General features: G+C 36.1%; 1 protein-coding gene across 1 annotated transcript in view; it reads left to right on the forward strand.

The window, feature by feature from the left end:
* Window positions 1-811: 811 nt before the first annotated feature.
* SNW1 (SNW domain containing 1) overlaps window positions 812-22,884 on the forward strand; it is a 30,960-nt gene continuing 8,887 nt past the window's right edge. The window contains exons 1-8 of the mRNA XM_010947886.3: window positions 812-931; window positions 5,242-5,395; window positions 8,987-9,148; window positions 17,341-17,436; window positions 17,532-17,638; window positions 18,565-18,669; window positions 20,516-20,585; window positions 21,329-21,394. Of these exons, the coding sequence (XP_010946188.1) occupies window positions 918-931; window positions 5,242-5,395; window positions 8,987-9,148; window positions 17,341-17,436; window positions 17,532-17,638; window positions 18,565-18,669; window positions 20,516-20,585; window positions 21,329-21,394 (774 nt within the window). The 5' untranslated portion in view covers window positions 812-917. The remainder of the gene's footprint in view (window positions 932-5,241; window positions 5,396-8,986; window positions 9,149-17,340; window positions 17,437-17,531; window positions 17,639-18,564; window positions 18,670-20,515; window positions 20,586-21,328; window positions 21,395-22,884) is intronic.

The following is a 22,884-nucleotide window of genomic DNA, read 5'->3' on the forward strand; positions in this document are numbered from 1 at the left end:
TTCTACTGCTCAAACTACTGTGTTTAATTTGGGAAAATTCAAAGAACTGTATATTTAGGGTGCATATACCTTTCTGTATGTGTGCTGTACTGTTTGTTTCTATATAATGGAAAATGTCAAACATATACAAAAGTAGACAGAATAGTATAATGAACATCCATTTCCCCAATATCCAGCCTCAACAGTGATCAAAACTCATAGCTATTCTCATTTCATCTACAGTATATACCACCCACCCCCATCTCCCCAGTATTTTGAAACAGATTTCATTTATCCAATCACTTCATCAACGACTATGTTTAATCCATAATCTACGTGAAAGACAATCTAGCTAAAACACATACACACGTAATACATATAAGGAGTGTTCTAATGTAATTTACAAAGGATCACACAATACCTCCCCTGGCGAGTGTTTTGGGGGTGGAGTGTGGGAGAAGGGGACAGCGTGTAGAAAGTTTTGAGTATGAATGTTTTCAAAGCGTCCAACAACTCTCCATTCGCCAGCCTCACGATTTCCAAAGCCTTTTATTTAACTCTTCAACCCTTTTATTTAACGTTGCCGCCCCAGAAGGCTTTTGTATTTGGGACGCCCTCAAGGGGAATGAGACTGAGAGAAGAATAAAATAAATGGACTTAAAGGCATCTCAACTTCGATAGTATTTTGCCTAGGGAACACCCTATCATATCATAGTGTAAAAGTGATGCCACTTGCTTTTTCTTAACTGAAGCGCTTATCCTGAAAACGCTGGTTTAGAATAGAACCGAATTGTAGTCTTCTTCAAAGAACTACAAATCCCAGAAGGCCCTTCGGCTAGGGCGCCTGCGCATCGCATGCTCCTGCCTTTCCCCCAACTCTTCTAGGGGAAAGACCCGCCCCGCGGTGCTGTCGCTCGCGCTGGAAGAAGCGGAAGAAGATGGCGCTCACCAGGTGGGTTGTTGATTCGGGTCCTCGATACGGAAGGGTTTGGGAGTACCCACCTTTTTCGTTTCTCTGCCCACACTCTCCGGGCGATAACCTGGCCCGGGCCACAGAGCGACTTAGTCCAAAGCCACGGCTTGGCCCTCCTGCCGGCCGCCGGGGCGACTAGGCCTCACCAAAGCTGGGGTCTTTCCTGAGCGGCTTCCTGGGTTGAGTTCGCTCCCTCACTAGCCCCGAAAGCTGCTTGTGGCGAATGGTTCTCAGGCCTCAGATGCCGAGGAGTCGCACATGTTTTTCGCTTAAGCATCTTGAGGGTGTGGAGAGCGTTCTCTCGGGTCCGCGGCTCGGGTGGGCGCGATGGAGGTGTAGAAGGCAGTGGCTTATTTGTCTGGGCGGAGTGAAGCAGGCGGGAGGCGACTGCCTGTCTTACCGCCGTTTGTCTACCGAAGTCTCTCTCTCGTCTCTGTCCGAAACAAGGATTTTGGGGGAAAACGGGGCCCGGCATTGAACGGAGATTTTAAATGAGCCTTAGTAGTAGCCGCTGTCTACTAATTCGCGCCGCTGCTCCGCACTTTAACTTTGGACCTTAGAATTTCTTCTGTAGATAGAACCAATTAAGATTTTTTGCTGTTCCTGGTTGCCTTGGCAACCGCAAGTAAAGTGATCCCCGCCTTTCAGAAAAAGATGCTTAAGGGGGAGATTCCAAGGAGTTACGTAATTCTTACTAGTCCTCGACCTTGCTGCCCCACCTAAGGAGAAAAACTTCCGTAGGAACGAACGAACGGACGGACGGAACGGGAAAAGTTGAGTGTCAAAGAAGGTTGTAAAGAAAGTAAATCATGTTAAGACATCCGCTTTCGCTTTTAAAACACACTCCTGCATTTTCCTGACTGATGACAGTTATGAATTCTAAAAATATTTGAATTAGAAAATTCTTTTGAGAATTATTTTTGGGTGCCTTATTCTATCCTAGAACTTATGTGTATACAGAAGGAAATCTGACAGTCTTTGGCTGCGGGTAGGATGGGGTACATGGCATACGGATACGAAGCAATAACAATGCTTATTGTGTAGATATAAATATACATCTGTATATGTGTGTGTGTAACTGAATAACTTTGCTGAAACTAACACAACATTGTAAATCCACTATGCTTCAATTTTTAGAAAATGTTTTAAAAGACATTATTGTGTAGTACTAACCTTAAGTGCAAAAAGAATTAGAATGGGAGAGCTGAATGGACTGGAGAGTTTTCTTTGGTAAATGTTGCAGGCAGCAAACATTTGTTTGAATGCCCTGCAAGTGGGAGGCAGTGTGAAAAAGACCAGTAGAGTTATGAGAAAAGTTTTGTGGGAAAGGTGGGGTTTTAAAAGGACACAAAGGAAGAATACCAGAGACACTGTGGGTATTGTGTGGGTATTTTAATGGCAGATCGCTGTCTTTAAATAGCTTGTCTTGGGGACTACATAGCTTTCTGATTTTGCTGAATTTTAGTTGGTTTGATTTTTAGAGATGGTCTCAAGTTCCCAGGTGAAATGTTATTATCTCTAGGATCTACCAGGGATTCTTAACCGCAGGGACTTGACATACTGATGTGTTATAGTCTTGGTGTCACAAATGATTGTTACTAACTAAAGATTTAAAGTCATACTGATTTAACTTTTAAACTCAAGCGTATTTAAGGTTATATATCTTATATCGCTTTCATTTAAAAAGCTTAGTAAAGGGGGGAGGATGGACTAAGTTGTCCCCATGGTGACACTGTTGACATTTTAGACTGGATAATTCATTCTTGTATGGGGTTGTCCTGTGCATATTAAGATGTTTAGCAGCATCTTTGGCCTCTACCCACTAGATGCCAGGGGCACCCCTACCCCCTCCAACCTGTTACTTACCAAATTCTAACAACCAAAATGTCTTCAGACATTTGCCCCCAGTTGAGAAACACTGAGGTAGACTTCCTGCTGGAATATGCAGCGACTAAGTACCCACCCCCACCGTTGAAGTGTACCTCATTATGGGAATGTCATCCTTTACAAGGAACAACACAGTTAAGACCCTCTGGAAGGCTAAAGTGTGTTCTGACTATAATCCAGGCCAGGTTACCTGTTCACTGAATGTCCAAACTCTGCTTTGGTAGACTGCCTGCCTTTTGATCATTATAGTGCTAGTTCTTCCAACAGGAGGTAAAGAAAAGAAAGGAGAAATGAAACATAAGTAAATATTTTGGCTTCTTTGTTGCTGTCTTTGTATCCCTCCTATGTATTGGGTATACATGGTTTACTGAAAATAGCTGTGGTAGAAGCCCAAAATGTTTGACTCCATTTATCCATCCATTCATTCAGTTAAAAAATACGCATTTGTTGAAAGTCTGCCATGTGCCAGGCTAGTGTTGGTTTTACAGCATGGAATCAGTCAGGCAAACTCCTTATCCTCACAGAGCTTACTTTCTAGGAGAGACAGGCTGTAGGAGTAAACAAATCAATAATGCAATTTCAGGTAGTAAGTACTGGAAATAAAATACAGATAAAGGGATAGAGAGTGACTCAAATGTGAGGTGGAATGCTGTTTTGGACAAGATGGTCAGGTAACAGCTGTAGGGAGGTGTAAGGGACAAGGTGTAGGAAGGTTGAGCAGGGACATGAATGCCAAGAAGTAAGCACTAAAAAATCTGGGGAAGAGTTTTCTAAGTAAGTAAATAGACTGTTTTATGACAGAGGGAAAGCAAATGTAAAGATCATGAGATGGCTTGTTTAAGGAAAGGCAGCAAGGTTGTAGTGACATAAAGATGGTGAGTGCAAAGGGTAGAGTGAATTTATACCTCTTGCCAAAATTTAAGTAGGCCCTACTGTGAGCTAGATAGACCATGCTTGGAGAGTTAGGGATGAAAGAAGCAGAAGGGGTGATTCCTGCCCTCAAGTTGCCCACAGTGTAGTGAGAGAAAGAAAGGTAAATGAATAGATGCTTGCAGTACAGTAAGGTAGACATTATAATAGTCATACACAAAGGGTCTTGTGAGAGCATGGGTAGGGGGTAGCTGACCCAAACTGGGGGAATTATGGAACAACTCCAAGTAATCAAATATTTATGGAACATGCATTGAATGGTATCTAGACACTGTACCAAATGGTTCATGAATGTTCTCATTGAATACTTATAAAAGTACTATGAGGTAGGTAATCTTTTGGTCTATCACTACAGATGAGAAAACTGAAGTTCAGAGAAGTAACTAATCCAGGTTAGCGAGTGGCATATGTAGGATCTGAACTCTGAGCTCTTAGCCATCACATTCCCTGATCTGTCATACTGGTTTAGGTCCCTCTGACATATGCTGTCATAGCACTCTGTACTTTTTCTTATCACTTATTATAGTTTGTAATTATGGATTTGTGTGATTTTTTGGTTGTCTCTCTCCCCTGTAAGACTGTCACCTGTCTTTCTCAGTTTATAGTCTCATTGCCTACCTAGCACAGTGCCTGCACACAAGCAATCAATAAATATTTTTGAGTAAATAAGCTCTACTGCTTATTCAAATATGCTTACTAAGCAAGAATCACAAAGGAATCTTAACTTTTCCATTAAACATATTATTCATCTACTGGAATCCTTTTGTGGTACTTTGGGATATCTCTATAATAACATTTATTATACTTGAAAGTTGTTAAGAATGATTTAGTAGAAGACTGTGTTGATTAAAGAATACCAAATTGCATCTTTAGAATTTCTGCTTTGAATCTTTGACCTCTGAAGTTTCAAATTGCATTGTAAACTAGATAACCTTGAGAAAATGCACTTAGTCAGCTTGTGTTTTCTGTTTTATCCACCTCTTTGTTACATTGAGTGCTGATTCTTGGGGGTTTTTTTCCGTATTGGCGCTAAAATAGTTAAAAATAAGAAACATGCGAGTAAAGTAATTAAAAATAGAGTATAAAAGTAGTAAAGACACTAAGAAAACCATATGTTGGAGAGCTGTCCCCTGGGTAATGGAGAATGTTTACTTACTTTTTACAAGAAAAGAAATGCGGAAGCATAAAAACTCAACAGGTTATCTATTTTTGAACTATCTGTCAATTTTTTATTCTGGGCACCAATTGCCTGCATCCCAGTCAGATGTTTTTACTGTATGTCTCTGGGTACTTTCATTTCTTTCCAGGTATAATAAAATGACTGATATTTAATATTGCCATAAATCGTTGAAAAGTTTGCTCTTCTGCTCAAAGAAAAAAGTATTATATAAGAAAATAATATCTGATGGTGAAATTGTAATAATCAGATGTAAGAGTTTTAAAATTCTGACTTTTATTATCTTTGCTTATAGCTTTTTACCTGCACCTACTCAGCTGTCTCAGGACCAGCTTGAGGCTGAAGAAAAGGCAAGATCCCAGAGATCACGACAGACTTCACTGGTCTCCTCCAGAAGAGAACCTCCCCCATACGGGTACCGGAAAGGCTGGATACCTCGGTTATTAGAGGTAAATAATTGTGCTGAAATTTATTATAGCACCCTTATAAAATTTAAACCCTAGAGCCTCCGCATGTGAATGTCAATGTAATAGAAATTCTGGTTGTGAGCTCTCAAGATATGAACTTTGCTCAGAAGGTTAAGCTCTTTCTTCTTGCTTATTCTCACTGCTTTGTGATCACTGGAGAATTGTACCAATTTATGTCTTATGTCAAACCGTTAAACATGTACAGAAGAAACTAACACACCCTTTATAAATCTGAGAATTATAGTAAATGGAAAATAATGGGAAAGTAAGAGGTAAAAAAATGAAAGAATGATTTCATCTTTGGGTGCCTTTCCCTCCCTCTTCCCTACATGCACAATGCCACATCACCCTGAAGAAACAACTTTCCTCCAGGGAAAACTCCAGCAGCATTTCCTTTTTTGATTTCTTTCCTGTTAGGTGTAGTGGACAGAAAACTGACAAGGAATTTTTAAAAATTAATTAATTAAAATAACTTTCGTATTATAGCTGTGCTACTTACTATTTGTGTGACTGAGCAGATCCTAACCTCTCTTCATCTGTTTTCTTATCTTCAATTTGAGAATATTAACATATGCCTAATATGCAGATTAGATGAACTTTTGGGAAGGTTTAAGAGACAGAATTTGATGGTTGATTTGGAGGCAGTGAGGGAGAAGGAGGAATCTGGAATGATCTTTTTATATCTCTAGTTTGTTCCCAAAGAACAAACTTTTTTGGCAGCACCTATCCTCCTAATTACTCAGGATCTTGTACATCAGTTCAGTGCATATTCCTTTCCTTATTGCCAGGGCAGACTGCCCATGCTCTATCACCTTTTTTATCTAGGGAGAAAAGCAAACATTTGAGACTTTACTGTTTTGCCTCCCCAAGGCCTCTTGCTGTTTCATCAGAGCTTTTTCTTCATCTCCATTCGTCCTGACCCTGCAAAATTTCCTCTCCACTTCCCAAGGGATATACATGCTCTATTAAAAATCTCTGTGCCTATTCATTTTTGTGCCTAGTTATTTTTATTTTATTACTTTGTTATGTTCTATCTTTATTTGGTTGTGATTTTACTTTATAACGTGAAAGGCCATGTCCTTAGCTTTTTTTCATATAGCTCCAAGTGGTGATCATAGTGAACTAAGTATTCATTGGATTGAAACATGTTGCTTAGCACCTACAAGAAGGCAGCTGTATTCTCAGCCTCCCATGTTTGTCATTGCCCGTACCTACTAAACTCTTTGTAGAGCCTAGAAAACCAAACACGCAACTAGATAGATAGATCTCGTCTTCTAACATATTCCCTGGTAGTTTCTTTGTTCATATGTTTTTTGCTCAGCTATCCTCTGATCCTTATTAATTCAATGTGTGAAGGCCAGTCTTACTACAGTTATGAAGGGATTTTTGTTGGTGGTGGTTTTATTTTCACTGACAATGTAATTTATGAGAAAGAGAGCAAAATAAAAGACTATCAGGAATGGGGAAGGGTATAGCTCAGTGGTAAAGCACATACTTAGCATGAATGAGGTCCTGGGTTCAATCCCCAGTACCTCTGTTAAGAAAATAAATAAATAAACCTAACTACCTCCCCCCAGAAAAAATAATAAAAAATAAGTAAATTTATTAAAAATAAAGATCATCAAGGAGGCATCTTATCTGGGGCAAAAAGGTAGTACTTGGCATTATCTAATAGAAGATTAGATCCTCTTTTAGGGAAATACAAATATTCTATGTTTGGCCTCTCTATAGATTGCAGAGAGGGAATGGCACATATCATTTTATGTACAAGAGAAATGTCATCCTTGCATTTTATCATGAGGACATTCAGGTACCATGAGCTTTTAAAATCTTACCTGGCTATTAAAGATTTCATATATCCTGGTAGAGCAGAACAGCTTATTTGAAAATCAAACCAAAATGGCCAGCTAATAGAAATACTGTGAATGCTTCTTGAGCAGAGTGAATGTTCTGTGGAAGAAAGCATTTTGTTCTGGTTTTCAAAGTAACAGCTATGATTTTCTGGCAAGCTTAATGACCACATAATGCCACATCTACAGTCCTGAAGTGCTTATTATAGTTGAAGAACTCTAGCAAATCTGAGCACATGTCAGATTGATGGCTTGGGTATAGGTAGCACCCTTCTTAGAATGCTTTAACTATTTTCTGCCTAATTTATAAGAAAATGTCTCCTTCAGCTTTATTGTTTGTTATTTTAAAATGTCAAACCTTTCTTTAGCAAGCAAGAATTTGTACCTAGAAAATCATATATCCAGGATCTAATGGAATATTTCTTGAAGGAGGAGATCATATAACAGTGGCTATTTTCATAAATTTTTTCATCAAACCCCCTCTAAATGATTGATATTAATATGTTTTTCCTATCATCTCTTAGTAAAATGATTTACCTTTTTTTGAGCTTAAAGAAAGATATTTCAGTTTAGCAGAAAATGCAAAGATTTTTGGAATCAAAAGATCTGGGTTCAAGTCCTGCATATGCAATTCACGAGACCTTAGAAAAATCACTTTTAACTTTACTAAACTTGAATTTTTTCCATATGAGAATATGAGATGTTGAAGAATTAACAGTAATTAAATGAGATGATGTAAGTGTGGATTGTATTTTGTGAATTATAGTGAGTTACTAAGTGAATATATATATTACATTTAACAAAATTATTTAAATTATATTTAATATTCATATGTTAAGTTGATGATATATCTTATTTGGTAATACTGTACTTCACTGACAGACTTTACTTAGCTTGTTCTGCTTTAGAAGTCTTAATTCTCTCTTCTAAATAATTGTATATAATCATCATTAGAAATGTGGTAAACTCATTTCTGGGTCCTTTCTATTTATTTGCTTTTCATGGAGCACTAATACATAGTATCATGTTATTAAAGTCTGGAGAAGAAATATAATTCTTTACATTTCTGTTCTAACTACAGCTTATTGTGTTCTTCATTAAGAAAATTACGTATGCAGAAATGAAAAATCTTTTCTGTATGCTTAACATTTTGCTTAATTTCTTTCTGCCGTGTACATAAAATCCAGATCCTTGCCATGGTCTAAAAGCCGTTTCATAACCTGGTGTTTGCCTACTCATGCAGGCTTACTACCTATGTGTCTGCTCCTCTGCTGTCAGTAAGCTACAGCCCTATTGTACAGTTCATTTCCTAGAACATGACATGCCAAGCTCACTCTTGCTGCAGGGCCTTCACACTTGCTGTTTGATCTGTCTAGAAAGTGCTTCCCTCAGATCCTCCCATGACTGATTTCTCATTATTCAGGCTTTAGCTCACATTACCTCTTCACAAAGGCTATCCCAGCCACACTATCAAAAGCAGCCCCTCTTCCCAGCCCATTTATTGCTTTCAAGGCATTTATTACAAACCAAAAATTATACTTTTTATATCTTTGCCCACTAAAACGTACACTCCACAAGATTAGGGACCTCTGTTCTGTTTACTGCCATATCTCTAGAATCTAGCATAATAATGAGGACTCAATAATTATTTATTAGATGCGTGTATATATCTTGAATCTTAAATTACTACTAAGTTTTCTTTTGATTTCTTTTTAATATATAGGATTTTGGAGATGGAGGTGCTTTTCCAGAGATCCATGTGGCCCAGTATCCCCTGGATATGGGACGAAAGAAAAAAATGTCAAATGCACTGGCCATTCAGGTTGATGCTGAAGGAAAAATTAAGTATGATGCAATTGCTCGACAGGGACAGTCAAAAGACAAGGTAACTCTCTCACTGATTTTTTTTTCCCCATTTATAAATACTTCGTGAGTTTTTTTTTTTTTAATTGTGTGAAAATGATAAATCTCTGGCCATTTAGTTTTTGTTAAAAATAATAGTGAAATATACTTAGGCTAACACAAGATATCACTTCATAAAAATATGAACAATATATTATGACATCATAACAGCAATGACTTTTTCCTTTGAAATTCCCCAAATTGATGATAGCTTATATATACTTAGGGTGTTTATGTATTTGTTTTACATTTTAAAAACAATGCTTTTTTTCTTCCAGTTTTATTGAGATATAATTGACATACACACTGTATATTAAAAACAATTGTTTAATAGTACTAACGTTTTAAAATGCTAGCACATTTTAAAAAATCTACTATACTAGCACCCTCAAAAAAATCAAAATTTAGTTTTGTCTGTAGCCTCTTTTATTTCTCTTTCATGTACTTATAAAGTACTTATATAGATACTTAATTATTTTAATAAATCATTTGACTATAATAAACCACACAAACATCTTTCTCCCTTAAGTGCAAAACTGGCACTTACTAGTTTTAGGATGGCCCTGCTTACAAAGTAATCCAAAGAACAAAAATGAAGTTTATGTAAAATAATCTCATCACAGAGCAGCTATACTCAGAGCCAAAAAACTGTTTTTAAGACCTAGTTTTTTTCTTATAAACATATACTACAAATAGAGGTAAAAGATCTCTTTAAAATCAAAGATACTGGGGAAACTACTTGAGAATCTTCAATTCCTGACCTTTGCTGCTTCTCTCTCTCCCACGCACTTTCATTTTACCCTCTAATACAGCACTAATGATAACCCATTCTTTGCTCCTACATCATGACTGCTGAGTTTTGGGGGGGGAAGCAATTACACAGTCATGCAGATTTACATTTCAGGTTTCAACTGGGCACCCCTGGTGTTCCTCCAAGCTTTAACTCCTACTTTTCTCCATCCCCTCTCAGCTTAATAGGTGACTCCCCATCTATTTGCATATAAAGACTATTGGAAGAAATTTGTCATCTTTCTCTATCCTGCACTTGTCTTTTTGTCTTGACTATTCCTTTTGTCTCTGTAACAAATCTCTTCTATCTAAACCTAATCTTGCCAAGTATATTCTAGTGTATCCTGGGTCTCACTCTTGCCTTTTCCTTTGTAACCTTACCTTTTTATTCTTCTTCTTCTCAAGAATGTCTATCATCTCCCCTCTTTTACTGGCTCCTTCCTGTTAGCATTTGAATATACTTGCTTTACTCATCTTTGGAAAGAAAAGTTTTTCCTTGACTACTTTCAAGGCTCCCTCTAGCTACTACTGAATTTCCACCTAATTTTCTTCACTTTGGTTCAGGTTTCTTGCAGTTTTCTGCTCCCTCTACTTCTTCACCTTCCTTTCACTGTTCATTTCACTGTAATACGGCCTCTCCTCAACCAGTCTGCTGAGATAGCTCTCTTGTGAAGGTCTCTAAGACTTCTTTCTCACTGTACATTTTCTTTGACTATTTTATTCCTTTGACTAAAATTGCCAGTCATATGCTGACTCTCCTGAGCTTCAGGCCCTTTTATCTTATTGTCTAAAGGGCAGATCTATCTAGATTTCCCCAAAGTAGTACTCCATCAAATCCAAACCTAAATGCATAATTTTTCACTTAATCTACCTTCTCTATTCTCTAACTCAGTGATTGGCATTGATATCTTCCTAACTGACTGTGCTGAAAAGCCTGGGAGTCCTTCTTTTTCCCCTTATTTTATTGATTTTTTTTTTAAAAATTAAAATTGCACTAATAATTCTTATGGTAAAAGATACCAACTGTATATAAATAAGTATATACAGTTCTGCCTTCTTCTCCCACTTTATTTCCCAGAGGTAATTATTGTTACTGCAATGATAAATATCTTTCCAGACCTTTGCTATGGATTTAGATATTTATGTATATGTATCCCCACTTTATATACACACATACAAACATATCCTTTTATTTTAACATGAATGAGATTTTAATTCTTATAACTCCCATAGACTTGCTTTTGAGGAACTTCTTGCAGCTCCCTTATTATGACACGTTTCTTTCTTTCTTTCTTTGGGAACAGAAGTGCCCTCCTGTCCTGGGAAAAGCCCTCTCGCTATTCTCTTTCTGACTAAATTCTATTGCTTTCAGTTCACGACTCACTCTTCACTATTCCAGGATACTCTCCCTCATCTTCCCTGGCTAGATCAGGTGTCTCTCTTCCCTGTTCCCTATGTTTACTGTATCATAGCTGTCATCACCTTTTGTTGTAATTATCCATTCACTAATAACATTCTATATTATTTGACTGTAAGCTCCTTGAGTGCAGAAATTACATCTTTATATTTTCCTCTTTAGGCACTTAACTTAGTGCCTGACAGCTTGACACACAGGCATCCAGATGTGTTTGTTGGAGGAATGATAGCAATTTTTATTGAATAACAGAAAACCACTTCTCCTGAAGCCAGTAAGGAAGCAGAGTCCACTCCTACAAAAGGAAAAATGGGTCCCTATACATGCAGGGCATATACTGGGAATTTACCCTGTGCCACGGAGGCCTTCACTTGCCTTTGTTTGGTGCATCTCTTTCTTTGGAATAATAGCTATTCTTTATTGGTATGTGCTACCTCTTCTCTCTCATTTATTAGGAAAAAGAAATATTTTAGGACAATAATTTAACTTTGGCAGGTTGTGTAATTTTGAATGTAATACAATTTTAGCCATTTTGCATGTATATTGGTGATTATTTTGTATTGAAAGTAGAGTAAAAATGTTAAAACTGAACTATTTGTTTTTAGATTTCAGAATTATGGCCAGATAAGGTCTTCAAAGTATTTTTCCTTATACAGTAAAATCCTTACATGTTTGTCTATAATGCAGCCATTAGAAATGAACCCAAGACTGTGGTTTATAGAGATACCACTGTCAGGTTCATAGTAACCCTAACTCTAATGGGGGAGTCTGTACATGTGTATGGGCAGGGGGTATATAGGAAATATCTCTACCTTCCTTTTAATTTTACTGTGAACCTAAACTGCTTTTAAAAAATAGTAATAAATAAGCACAATGAAGATAAAAAGAAAAAAGAGTAGAGCACTCAACGAAGTGAGAAGAAAGTTACTGAATAGAGTGACTACCTGTAGTATTCTAACATTTTTTATGATGGATGTATTTCCTTGCTGAACTTTATACCTTGGAATATACATTTGAATTCCTTACATAAATTTAATAAATATGTACTTTAATTTTTTTAAAAGTAAATGGATTAATGTATGAAGTTTTTGAATACTAAGTACCCACCATGCATTGGCACTTGGAGGAGCAAGACACTTCTTGATTGTGTGGGGCTGTCTTGAGCGTTGTATTATGTTTAACATAATGGGCACTATCTATTAAATGCCAGTAGTGCCTCCCCCCATACCCTTGCCATTGTTTTAACTACAGACACCTCACATGTTTTTAAAGGTCGTGGGAGAGGAGTTGGAGTGTTAGCATTTCCCTGTGTTAAAACCACTGATTTTCCTGTTGTAGAAGTGGAAATTGGCTACTTAATGTACAAAATGAGATTTTAAAAATTCATTATCATTCAGGATGCTCACATGTAGGGTCCTTGACATAAGATGAAAATAATGTATCGGATTATTGAATTTGTACTATAGTGCAGTGATTTCTGATTTGTATCAGAGGGATCTGGTATTCTTCAGAAACTAGGGACTTCTCACTGAAATATTAATAGTTAGAGAACAAGAATGGAAAATGCTACCGGTAGGTATAAGAGGTGAACAAGTCAAGGTTCCAAGGGATAATATTCTAGGGCAAGTCTAAGTTCATTGATTTCTCTAAATGTAAATACTGTGAACAAGACTTAATAGTAATACAAAATTGGTAAATCTCAATAGAAATAGATGCTTTTTTTTTCAATTGTGACTTCAGTGATAAATCTTGAAATAAAAATCCTAGTGTTTACATTTTTTCCTTCTGAAATAGTTACATGGGAAATATTACATACATAATATTACCTAAATGAATGCCTTCAACCCCTCCCCCACCAAAAAGAAAACTGAACAACTTAACCCCAAGATAAATTGTATGTTATTACCTTGCTCATATAATTTTACAGACTATCTAAGCCTAAAGATAGTATGTTCTTTCTGCCTCTGAAATGGTAGCTATGTTGACAGGCTTATCCTTTTAGTCAGTCTAGTCCTTTGCCAGTTTTTAGTAATAAAAAATTCTGTTTCACAGATGAGTTAATTGCTTTATCTTGTTCACAAAGCTCATTTGTACTCCTGATACCTTCGAGAGTATATTGTATTTTTCAGATAACCCTCCCCAGCCTCTTTGCCTCCTGAGATATACTGAGTTTCTTCAGCACAGTTGGTTCTCAGGCAATAAAAATTTGGAGTTTTATAGTTAATTACCATGGAGGAATCTTGCTCTTCAGATGTCCTTCACTCAGCTTTGTGAGATGCTAGAATCTTATTGATGCTCATTTAAAGGATTATTAACTTTGGAATACCCAAATAAGAAGCAGCAAATGGCTCTTGTATGCTAAATTAGTATGGAGACTGTATGTTGATCATGTATGACTACCAGGGAGCCATTTCCTTAGAATCTCTTCCTGTAATGACTGCTGTATAAAAGTGGTTAACTCTTTATAGTCTTGGTATTATTTTCTAGAGATTGTTAACACAATTTTTAATTCTTGTGGTATAGATTTTTCCATCCTGAAAAGAAATAAGACTTTTGAAATCAGTTATTAGCTATGTGATCTTAACACACTGAGCCTTGCTTTTCTCACTAGTGTGAGCTTTAGAGTCCCTTTCAAAATGAACACTCTTTTTGAGAGGATGGTGACACTAGTAGCTCCCATATCAATAGACATGTTTCGTGATAAATTATCTACACTTTTTATGTGACCCCTTTTCTCATTCTCAAGAAAAACAAGCTAGAGATTTCTGTCTATACATGATACGGTTTTTTTTTCCAGGAAATCAACAGCTTATATAAAATGTTCTGCAGGACCTAAAATACACTTACTTCTAGCGTAGAATAGAACATATCTAAAAGTTATATGTGTGTTCATTTGTATAACAAATATTGACTGAGTGCCTCCTGTAGACCAGGAGTTATTATAAGCACTGGAGATACTTTAATGACTAAAAGATTCCTCATCAGTAATACAATTATTGTGCACACCTCATAGGGTTGATACAAAAGTTAATACATATAAAGTAATATAAAGCAAATGAACAGTGACACAAAATAAGTGCTTGATAAATGTTAGCTGTTACAATTATTATTGGTATTACTTTAATGGGGAAGACAAACATTTAAAATAGATAAATAATTTCATATTGTGAGAAGTGCTTTGAAGAGAATAAACAGAGTTCTGTGACACTGCATGACTGAGTGGAAAGGGGTTGTTCCTTTAGCGGGGTAGTCAGAGGAAGCCTCACCCTTGCATACATGACCTTTTAACCAAGACTCAGGTTGAGAACCCAATTGAAGAACTGAGAGCAACACTAAAAATGTCCAGAATTGGGGGGAAGCAGTTGTGTTCAAAAACTAAGAGCCTATGTGACGGAAGCACAATGAATGAGGGAGCGAGAGATCCAGGGGGAAATTGATGCTGTAGACAAAAGCAGGTCAAGTCGTATGGTCCATAAATTGTTTCCTGCTTTGTTGTTTGGAGTGAGAAATTAAGAATCGGATGCATTAAAATGAGCAGAAGACCTAAACAAGCAATTCTCCAAGGAAGACATACTACAAATGATCAGTAGACACATGAAAAAATGCTCAATATCACTAATTATCAGAGAAATGCAAATCAAAACTACAGTGAGGTATCACCTCACACCAGTCAGAATGGCCATCATTCAAAAGTCCACAAATGACAAATGCTGGAGAGGCTGTGGAGAAAAGGGAACCCTCCTACACTGCTGGTGGGAATGCAGTTTCGTGCAGCCACTGTGGAAAACAGTATGGAGATTCCTCAAAAGACTAGGAATAGACTTACCGTATGACCCAGGAATCCCGCTCCTGGGCTTATATCCAGAAGGAACCCTACTTCAGGATGATACCTGCACCCCAATGTTCATAGCAGCATTATTTACAATAGCTAAGACATGGAAACAGCCTAAATGTCCATCAACAGATGACTGGATAAAGACGATGTGGTATATTTATACAATGGAATGCTACTCAGCCATAAAAACCGACAACGCCATTTGCAGCAACGTGGATGCTCCTGGAGAATGTCATTCTAAGTGAAGTAAGCCAGAAAGAGAAAGAAAAATACCATGTGAGATCGCTCATATGTGGAATCAAAAAACAAACAAACAAACAAACAAAGCATAAATACAGAACACAAATAGACTCATAGACATAGAATACAGACTTGTGGTTGCCAAAGAAGTGGGGAGTGGGAAGAGATAGACTGGGATTTCAAAATTGTAGAATAGATAAACAAGATTATACTGTATGGCACAGGGAAATATATACAAGATCTTATGGTAGCTCACAGAGAAAGGAATGTGACAATGAATATATATATGTTCATGTATAATTGAAAAATTGTGCTCTACACTGGAATTTGACACAACATTGTGAAATGATTATAAATCAATAAAAAATGTTAAAAAAAATAAAATAGCCAAGAAATGGAAACAACCTCAATGTCCATCAGCAGATGACTAGATAAAGAAGATCTGGTGTATTTATACAATGAAATATTACTCAGCCATAAAAATGAATGAAATAATGCCATTTGCAGCAACGTGGATGGACCTAGAGATGATCATTTTGAGTGAATTAAGTCAGATAGAGAAAGACAAATATTATATGATATCACTCATATATGGAATCTAAAAAAAGTGATACAAGTTCTATTTACAGACCAAAAACAGACTCACAGACATAGAAAACAAACTATCGCTACCAAAGGGAAAAGGACAGGGAGGGATAAATTAAGGGTTGGGGATTAACAGACACATATTACTATATATAAAATAGATAAACAACAAGGACCTACTGTATAGCATAAGGAACTATATTCAATTTCTTATATTAACATGTAATGGAAAAGAATCTGAAAAGAAATACTTACGTGTATATATGTATAACTGAATCACTTTACTGTACACAGGAAACCAACATTGTGAATCAACTACATTTCAATAAAGAAAATTTTTTTTAAGAATTAAAAAAAAAAAAGATGCATTGCCTTTCAGCTATTTTAAGGAATATCATGATAGAATGCAATTATTGATACAAGACTTTGACTTACAGTAATAAACATTTTCTTCTGCAGAAAATTTTTTAAGATCTCAAGTGCCCAGGAATTTGGTTTTCTTTCATATTTATAAGTTAATTCTTTCTCTAAATGTGTGTCAAAGAATTCCTGACTCAAGCAGCAAAATCTAGAATGCTGCTTATTTGTTAAATTTCCAATACGTCTATTTTTCTGTAAAATCTGCCTTGTAAGTTTTATGGAAGAATTTAAGAAGTATAGATGGACATAAAAGTCAGTAATCTTCTATTTGGCAGGGGCCTACCAATGAGATAACAGTCCTAAATTTGGATGTGTAGAATAAGGTGTGCATATAGAATTTTTCTTTTTTAATAAAAGAAAGTGTTCAAGACTTTTTGACCATGGCATATGTTCATTTTCTTAGTTTATGAATAGAGTTGCTGCCAGAAAAGACAAACATTTTAAGTAGGGTGAGGTCAATGAAATTTTTTAAGCCCACTGAATTTGGAAATTATTCAGTAACCTGACTTAAATTCCAATGAGCTTGTAATCCAAGATAATGGTGCTATAGGCAATTTATATCATCATTAATTTCAAGTCCTAGTGAGCCTCAAAAATAGGGATCACTGATGCATAAGATTTTGTTGGCACAATTTATTTGGCTACCGACTTGATTAGAAGATCTCAAATAATTTAAATGCATGAGGTCAGAGGAAAATTATTAACTTTTATAGCCAGGGCAGCAATTTGTGTATATATTTTAAGCTTCCTTGATTTTAAAATCTAAAAGACAAAATCTGTGTCCTAAATTTGTAAGTGTGCCGGGAGAACGTTGACTTCTGAAATGATTTAATGAGGTTGCTTCTTTTCATTTTCTGCTTTTCTTAAGCCTGCTTTTGTTTGAACATTTTAGGTCATTTATAGCAAGTACACTGACCTGGTTCCCAAGGAAGTCATGAATGCAGATGACCCAGACCTGCAAAGACCTGATGAAGAAGCCATTAAAGAGGTAACTAGGAATTGATATATATATAATTATTTTCAGTGACGTTTTTACATCTTTGTTAACTTCCAAACCACTCAATGTGATGTTTTTTATTTCAGATAACAGAAAAGACAAGGGTCGCCTTAGAAAAATCTGTGTCACAGAAGGTTGCTGCAGCCATGCCCGTCCGAGCAGCTGATAAACTGGCTCCTGCTCAGTATATCCGGTATAAATCATGCCTGGAAGCTTTAGTTCCATATCGGAATTGATTGGAGTTGGGGGTCCCTGTATTCTTTCACTATGCTTAGTCACAGTTGTATATCAATTTTTTGGATAATGACTTGAAGCCTACTGACTCTGTGCAGACAATTGAAAACAGTATTTTTTAGGATATTGACTTACAAGATATTTGCTATTATGCTGTTCTAAAAACATTTTTTTGTTTATAGAAATTAATGATTACATTGAGTATATGATCCAAACCACAATTATTTAGAGTTCCATTTTAATATAATACATAATATTTATATAATATGAATATGTTGATAATATGTGACACAATACTATTATAATTCTATAATAGTGTACTATAAATAATATATTAATATCATTTATATACTAATAGCCATCCTTACAATACTTCTAAATTTTGATGGATTTCACTTAACTAAATCTTTATGTGGAAAGATGATTCATATATAGATATTAGGGGAAAATTCAGAGCTGGTAGGGCTGCTACCATTATTCTTTCTGTTTTATAACCTATGATTAGTCAAAAACTGCTAACTGTAAGTTGCCTGCTAAGAATATTATGGGGCATTTATTCCCTCAAATGCAGACTTACAAAATAGGTACTACTTTCTAGATCTCTTATCTGTGAAATGGAACACTGTCATCCATGGTTCAAAATGAACTGGGATGGATTATTTGCAAACTAATACGACTCTAGTTTACACTTTGTTTGTAACTCATAGTTGCTAGTCGTTCTCTTATCTCCATTGCTATCTGCTCTGCCTAAATGTTGTTGCAATTTTCCATTAGTACTTTGTGAAAAAAATTGACAATGTAGTCCAGCCTAGGATTGTAATAGAAGAAAAATGCCTATTGAAAGCTTGAACTCGTTACACCTTTAATTTCATCTCCATTATTCAGATACACACCATCTCAACAAGGAGTGGCTTTCAACTCTGGAGCTAAACAGAGAGTTATTCGGATGGTAGAAATGCAGAAAGATCCAATGGAGCCTCCAAGATTCAAGTAAGTAGGTGGCTTCATGAAAATGAATCACCATTCTTAAAAAAGATGAAAGAAGGAAAATGTCCATAAACACGCAAATGGATAAACAAATGTGGGACATCTGTACATGGAATACTATTGAGCAGTAAAAAGGAATAAACTTTAGTACATGCAGTAACGTGGGTTAATCTCAGAATAATTATGCTGAGTGAAAGAAGCCAGGCAAAAACAAGTACATACTGTATCATTCCTTTTGTATAAAATTCTAGAAAATGCAAACTAATCTATAATGACACAGGAAGTAAATCAGTGGTTGCTTGTGGGGAAGTAGGGAGGACAGAGTGGCAATGAGAGGAAGAAGAGAGATAGGCAGAGGGACATGCGGAAACTTTTGGAGGTGATGGGTATATTCATGTCTTGATCGTGATGATGGTTTCACAGGTATTTACTTGTGGCAAAAGTTAATCTGGGGAGTATATGGCTCAGTGGTAGAGCACATACTTAGCATGCACAGGGGCCTGGGTTCAAACCAGTAACTTCATTAAAACAAATGAGTAAATCTGATTACTTCCCCTCCAAAAACAAAAAGGAAGAAAGAAAGAAAGGAAGGAAAGAAAGGAAGAATAGAAAAGAGAAAGAAGCAGCCACAATAATTTTAGAAATTAATTAAAAAGTTTATCAGATTGTGTACCTTAAATATGAATAGTTAATTGCAAGTTAGTTTTACCTAAATAAAGCTGTTTTTTAAGAAGGAAAAAATAATATTAACTCTGAAATGATAATGATACTGTGGAGGTGAAGTAGGTAGTGATGATGATGACAGAGTTGGCTGTGTTTTAACAGTTGTTGAAGCTGAGTCGTTGTGAAGAGAAAAACAACTTCTGAGGAAAACTTTTTTTTCCTGAGTTGCTGCCTCGTCATTTTACAGTATGATAACCTTACTTACACCTAGAGTCTGGACATTTTAGGACTTGAGTTTAGGATGCCCACCATAAGTTTACACTTTGCCTTTCCCAGGGCATCTTTTAAAATATAATCAGCCCTTTGTATTCACAGGTTCTGCATCTGCAGGTTCAACCAACTGTGGATTGAAAATATTCAAGAAAAAAAAATTCCAGAAAGTCTCCAAAAGCAAAACTTAATTTGCCAACCCCCCTACAATTATTTATATAGCATTTACATTGTATTAGGGATTACAAAAAATCTAGAAATGATTTAAAATATACAGGAGGATGTGTGTAGGTTATATGCAAATACTATGCCATTTTATGTAAGGGACTTGAGTACCCACAAATTTTGGTATCCTTGGGTGTCCTGAAACCAGGCCTCCTTGGAAGCCAAGGGATGACTATAACCACTTAAAGTTAAGCCCTGAAGTAAGTTAGTGTCCTCTGGCCCAGCCACCTTATAAGTAATAGGTGCTTGCTCCCCTGCTCTCTCTCCTGCTCATTTGTGGCCTAGGACTAGGACAAAGAATTGTCTTTGCTCCAGTTCTTTCCCCCCTCTTCACCCCGCCACTTCTGGGATCTGTAAGTAATAATAAATTTTGTGACTCTGCTGCCTTGTTTGGGTGTGTTAAAACTGCGCTTCAATCAAAATGACCAAGTAGGCTTCACTACCCCAAAGTAGTAGCTTGGATGCTGAGGGAGCTACCTGCTGACCCCACGAGGGTGGCTTGTTACACTCATTCAGCAGGTCATAATCTACATATTTGTAATTCAGTACACCAGCTCCAGCTTCTCAACACATTGCTGTATAATAGATGGACATTCATTATACACTCTCTGATTTTGTATCTGTTTGAAGCTTTGCATAATAAAAAATGAAGAGGGGAGATAGATAGTTTGTGCTTTGGTTTATCCTTCAGGATTAATAAGAAAATTCCACGCGGACCACCTTCTCCTCCTGCACCTGTCATGCATTCTCCTAGCCGAAAGGTAATCTTTGCTCTAGACTAAAATCTTTTTTTGTACTCATGATTACTAATTCTATAAATAACTTCCCGTAGAATAAAGTCTAGGTGCCTGTACAGTTACATTTCACCACACTTATTGTTTCTTTAGTTTGTTTTTCAAGATCAAATAGGGACCCACTCGACTATAACGTGTAGTTCCAGAATGCCTATGAGAATGTATGTAAAATGTTAGCTATTAGTTTTATTATTATTAACCCCTGCTTTTAATGGGATGAAAAGTCTGCTATTTGACAAGAAGGATGTTATCATAGCCATAAGAGGTAAGCATCTGGGATCATTAGCTCTGTCTGTGATTGATTGTCCAAGTGGCTGTTTTTAGATTTATTTTATTACCCAACTAATAGAACAGTTTTCATTTGTCCAAGTGGCTTTTTTTAGATTTATTTTATTACCCAACTAATAGAACGGTTTTCATTTGAAAGAAGTCACATCACTTTAAATATGTAAAAATACTAACCAGCATTTATTACTGTCAAAAATAATTTATAGATTATTTTCCATTTTTACATTAAAATTATTGCTAGGTTTCATGATGTGGGAACATAGCATATACAGTGCCACCAAACAAATGGAATCAAGGCCCTTGGCTAAATCCATCTGTATGTCAGTGTTTATTGAGCTGTATTTGAAAAGAAAAATTGCATTCAGGTTTTTAGCTAGACTATAAATTTATAAAAATGTCTCTTCTCAATTTTCTTAACTCAGATGACTGTGAAGGAACAACAAGAGTGGAAGATTCCTCCTTGTATTTCAAACTGGAAAAATGCAAAGGTAATTAACTTGTCAAAAAATCAGTCTTTTAGTATTACAGCCTCCTGAAAAACACCCAGGAAGGACCTTCAGCCTGAGTAACTTTAGTTGAGACCTCAGCATTTCATTTAGCTTAAGATTTTTAAGAAGAAACAGCCAACTTATGTGACTTTTCTCTCTCTCTTTTTTAATGTAATAGGAATGTTACTGTGCCAGGCTTATGAATACTAAGTAGATTCTTCTAGTAAATTGTAGTTATCAGAAGCACATAGAGAAGGAATGGGTAGAATAAAGTAGCATATCAGTGAAAGATAGGATTGTTTAGAAAACTCAAATGTATATCTAAAATTCTTCCTAAAAGAAATTAGACCAATTTAAATAATTATATGATAAAATAGCGTGTATGTGTGGATATATTCAGTGCTTTAATTTTTAAACTCTTTGTTTATAGCAATGCATGTGTAAACTATTTAAATCCAGTGTATTTCTACTAATCACTAAAGCTTCCAGGAGTCATGAAGAATCTCTAAGATAATGCAGGATAAATTTCCTGTTCACTATTTCCTCTTTTCTCCCAAATCATATTTCATGACTCTGTTTTGCTCGGTGAAGAAGGCCACTTTATCCCATGGCTTAAATAAGAATTACTCCTTAAAGGAAGTTATATACTCATCCTGAAACATAAAGATTGTTGGGTTGTCTGATCTGGATTGATTAATATGTATGTAACTATGAGATCTCTTGAGCTGACTCTATTGCAATTCCTTGTATTAAGAATAAAGACTGTGGAGTCGAGGTCAGTATTGGAGTCTAGTCAGAAATCTGGAAAAATGAAGCTAAGCCTGAAAGTCACATGAATGTTCAAGCATGTTCCTTCAGTTGTTGAAATAGGATGCAAAATTTCAGAACACAGAATCTTAGTTGTCTAGCATATTTTATTCTTTTTCCTTTTATTGAAACGAACAAGATTTGAAGAATCTAAGTCATTTAAGTAGTACAGTAGATTAAGCTACCTGTAGACACTGATTTTAGTGCTTTCTTTTACCTTTGTATAACTGTTACATTTACTTGATGCACATCTATTTAGCTATTTGATAGTGATTTCCTTTTATTATAATCCACAATTTTAACATGGGAATCTATTTTCCCAGAGCTTAGACTCTGAAATCATACTGCCCAAGTTTAAATCCTAGCTCATCTGTTTATTAACTGTTTGACTTTGGGGACATTACCTAAGCTCTCTTCCTCAGTATCTTTATGTGTGAAATGGACATCATAATGTTACAAGCCTTATAGAATTGTTGTGAAGGTTAATTGAGGCCCTGGATATAAAGTGCTTAAATAATCCTCCACACAAAGAACTGTTAGCTGTTGCTATTGCTGCTTAATTGTGAAGAAAGAGATAAGGAAAAAGAACTTGAACTAAATGTTTGTCAAAATGGACATATTTAAATGTAATTTTAAAGAATCTGTTGTAGCTCTTTTGTGACCAGTGCTTTCTGCCTGCTTTC

The sequence above is a fragment of the Camelus bactrianus genome, chromosome 6, assembly GCF_048773025.1.
Source record: "Camelus bactrianus isolate YW-2024 breed Bactrian camel chromosome 6, ASM4877302v1, whole genome shotgun sequence".
NCBI lineage: Eukaryota > Metazoa > Chordata > Mammalia > Artiodactyla > Camelidae > Camelus > Camelus bactrianus.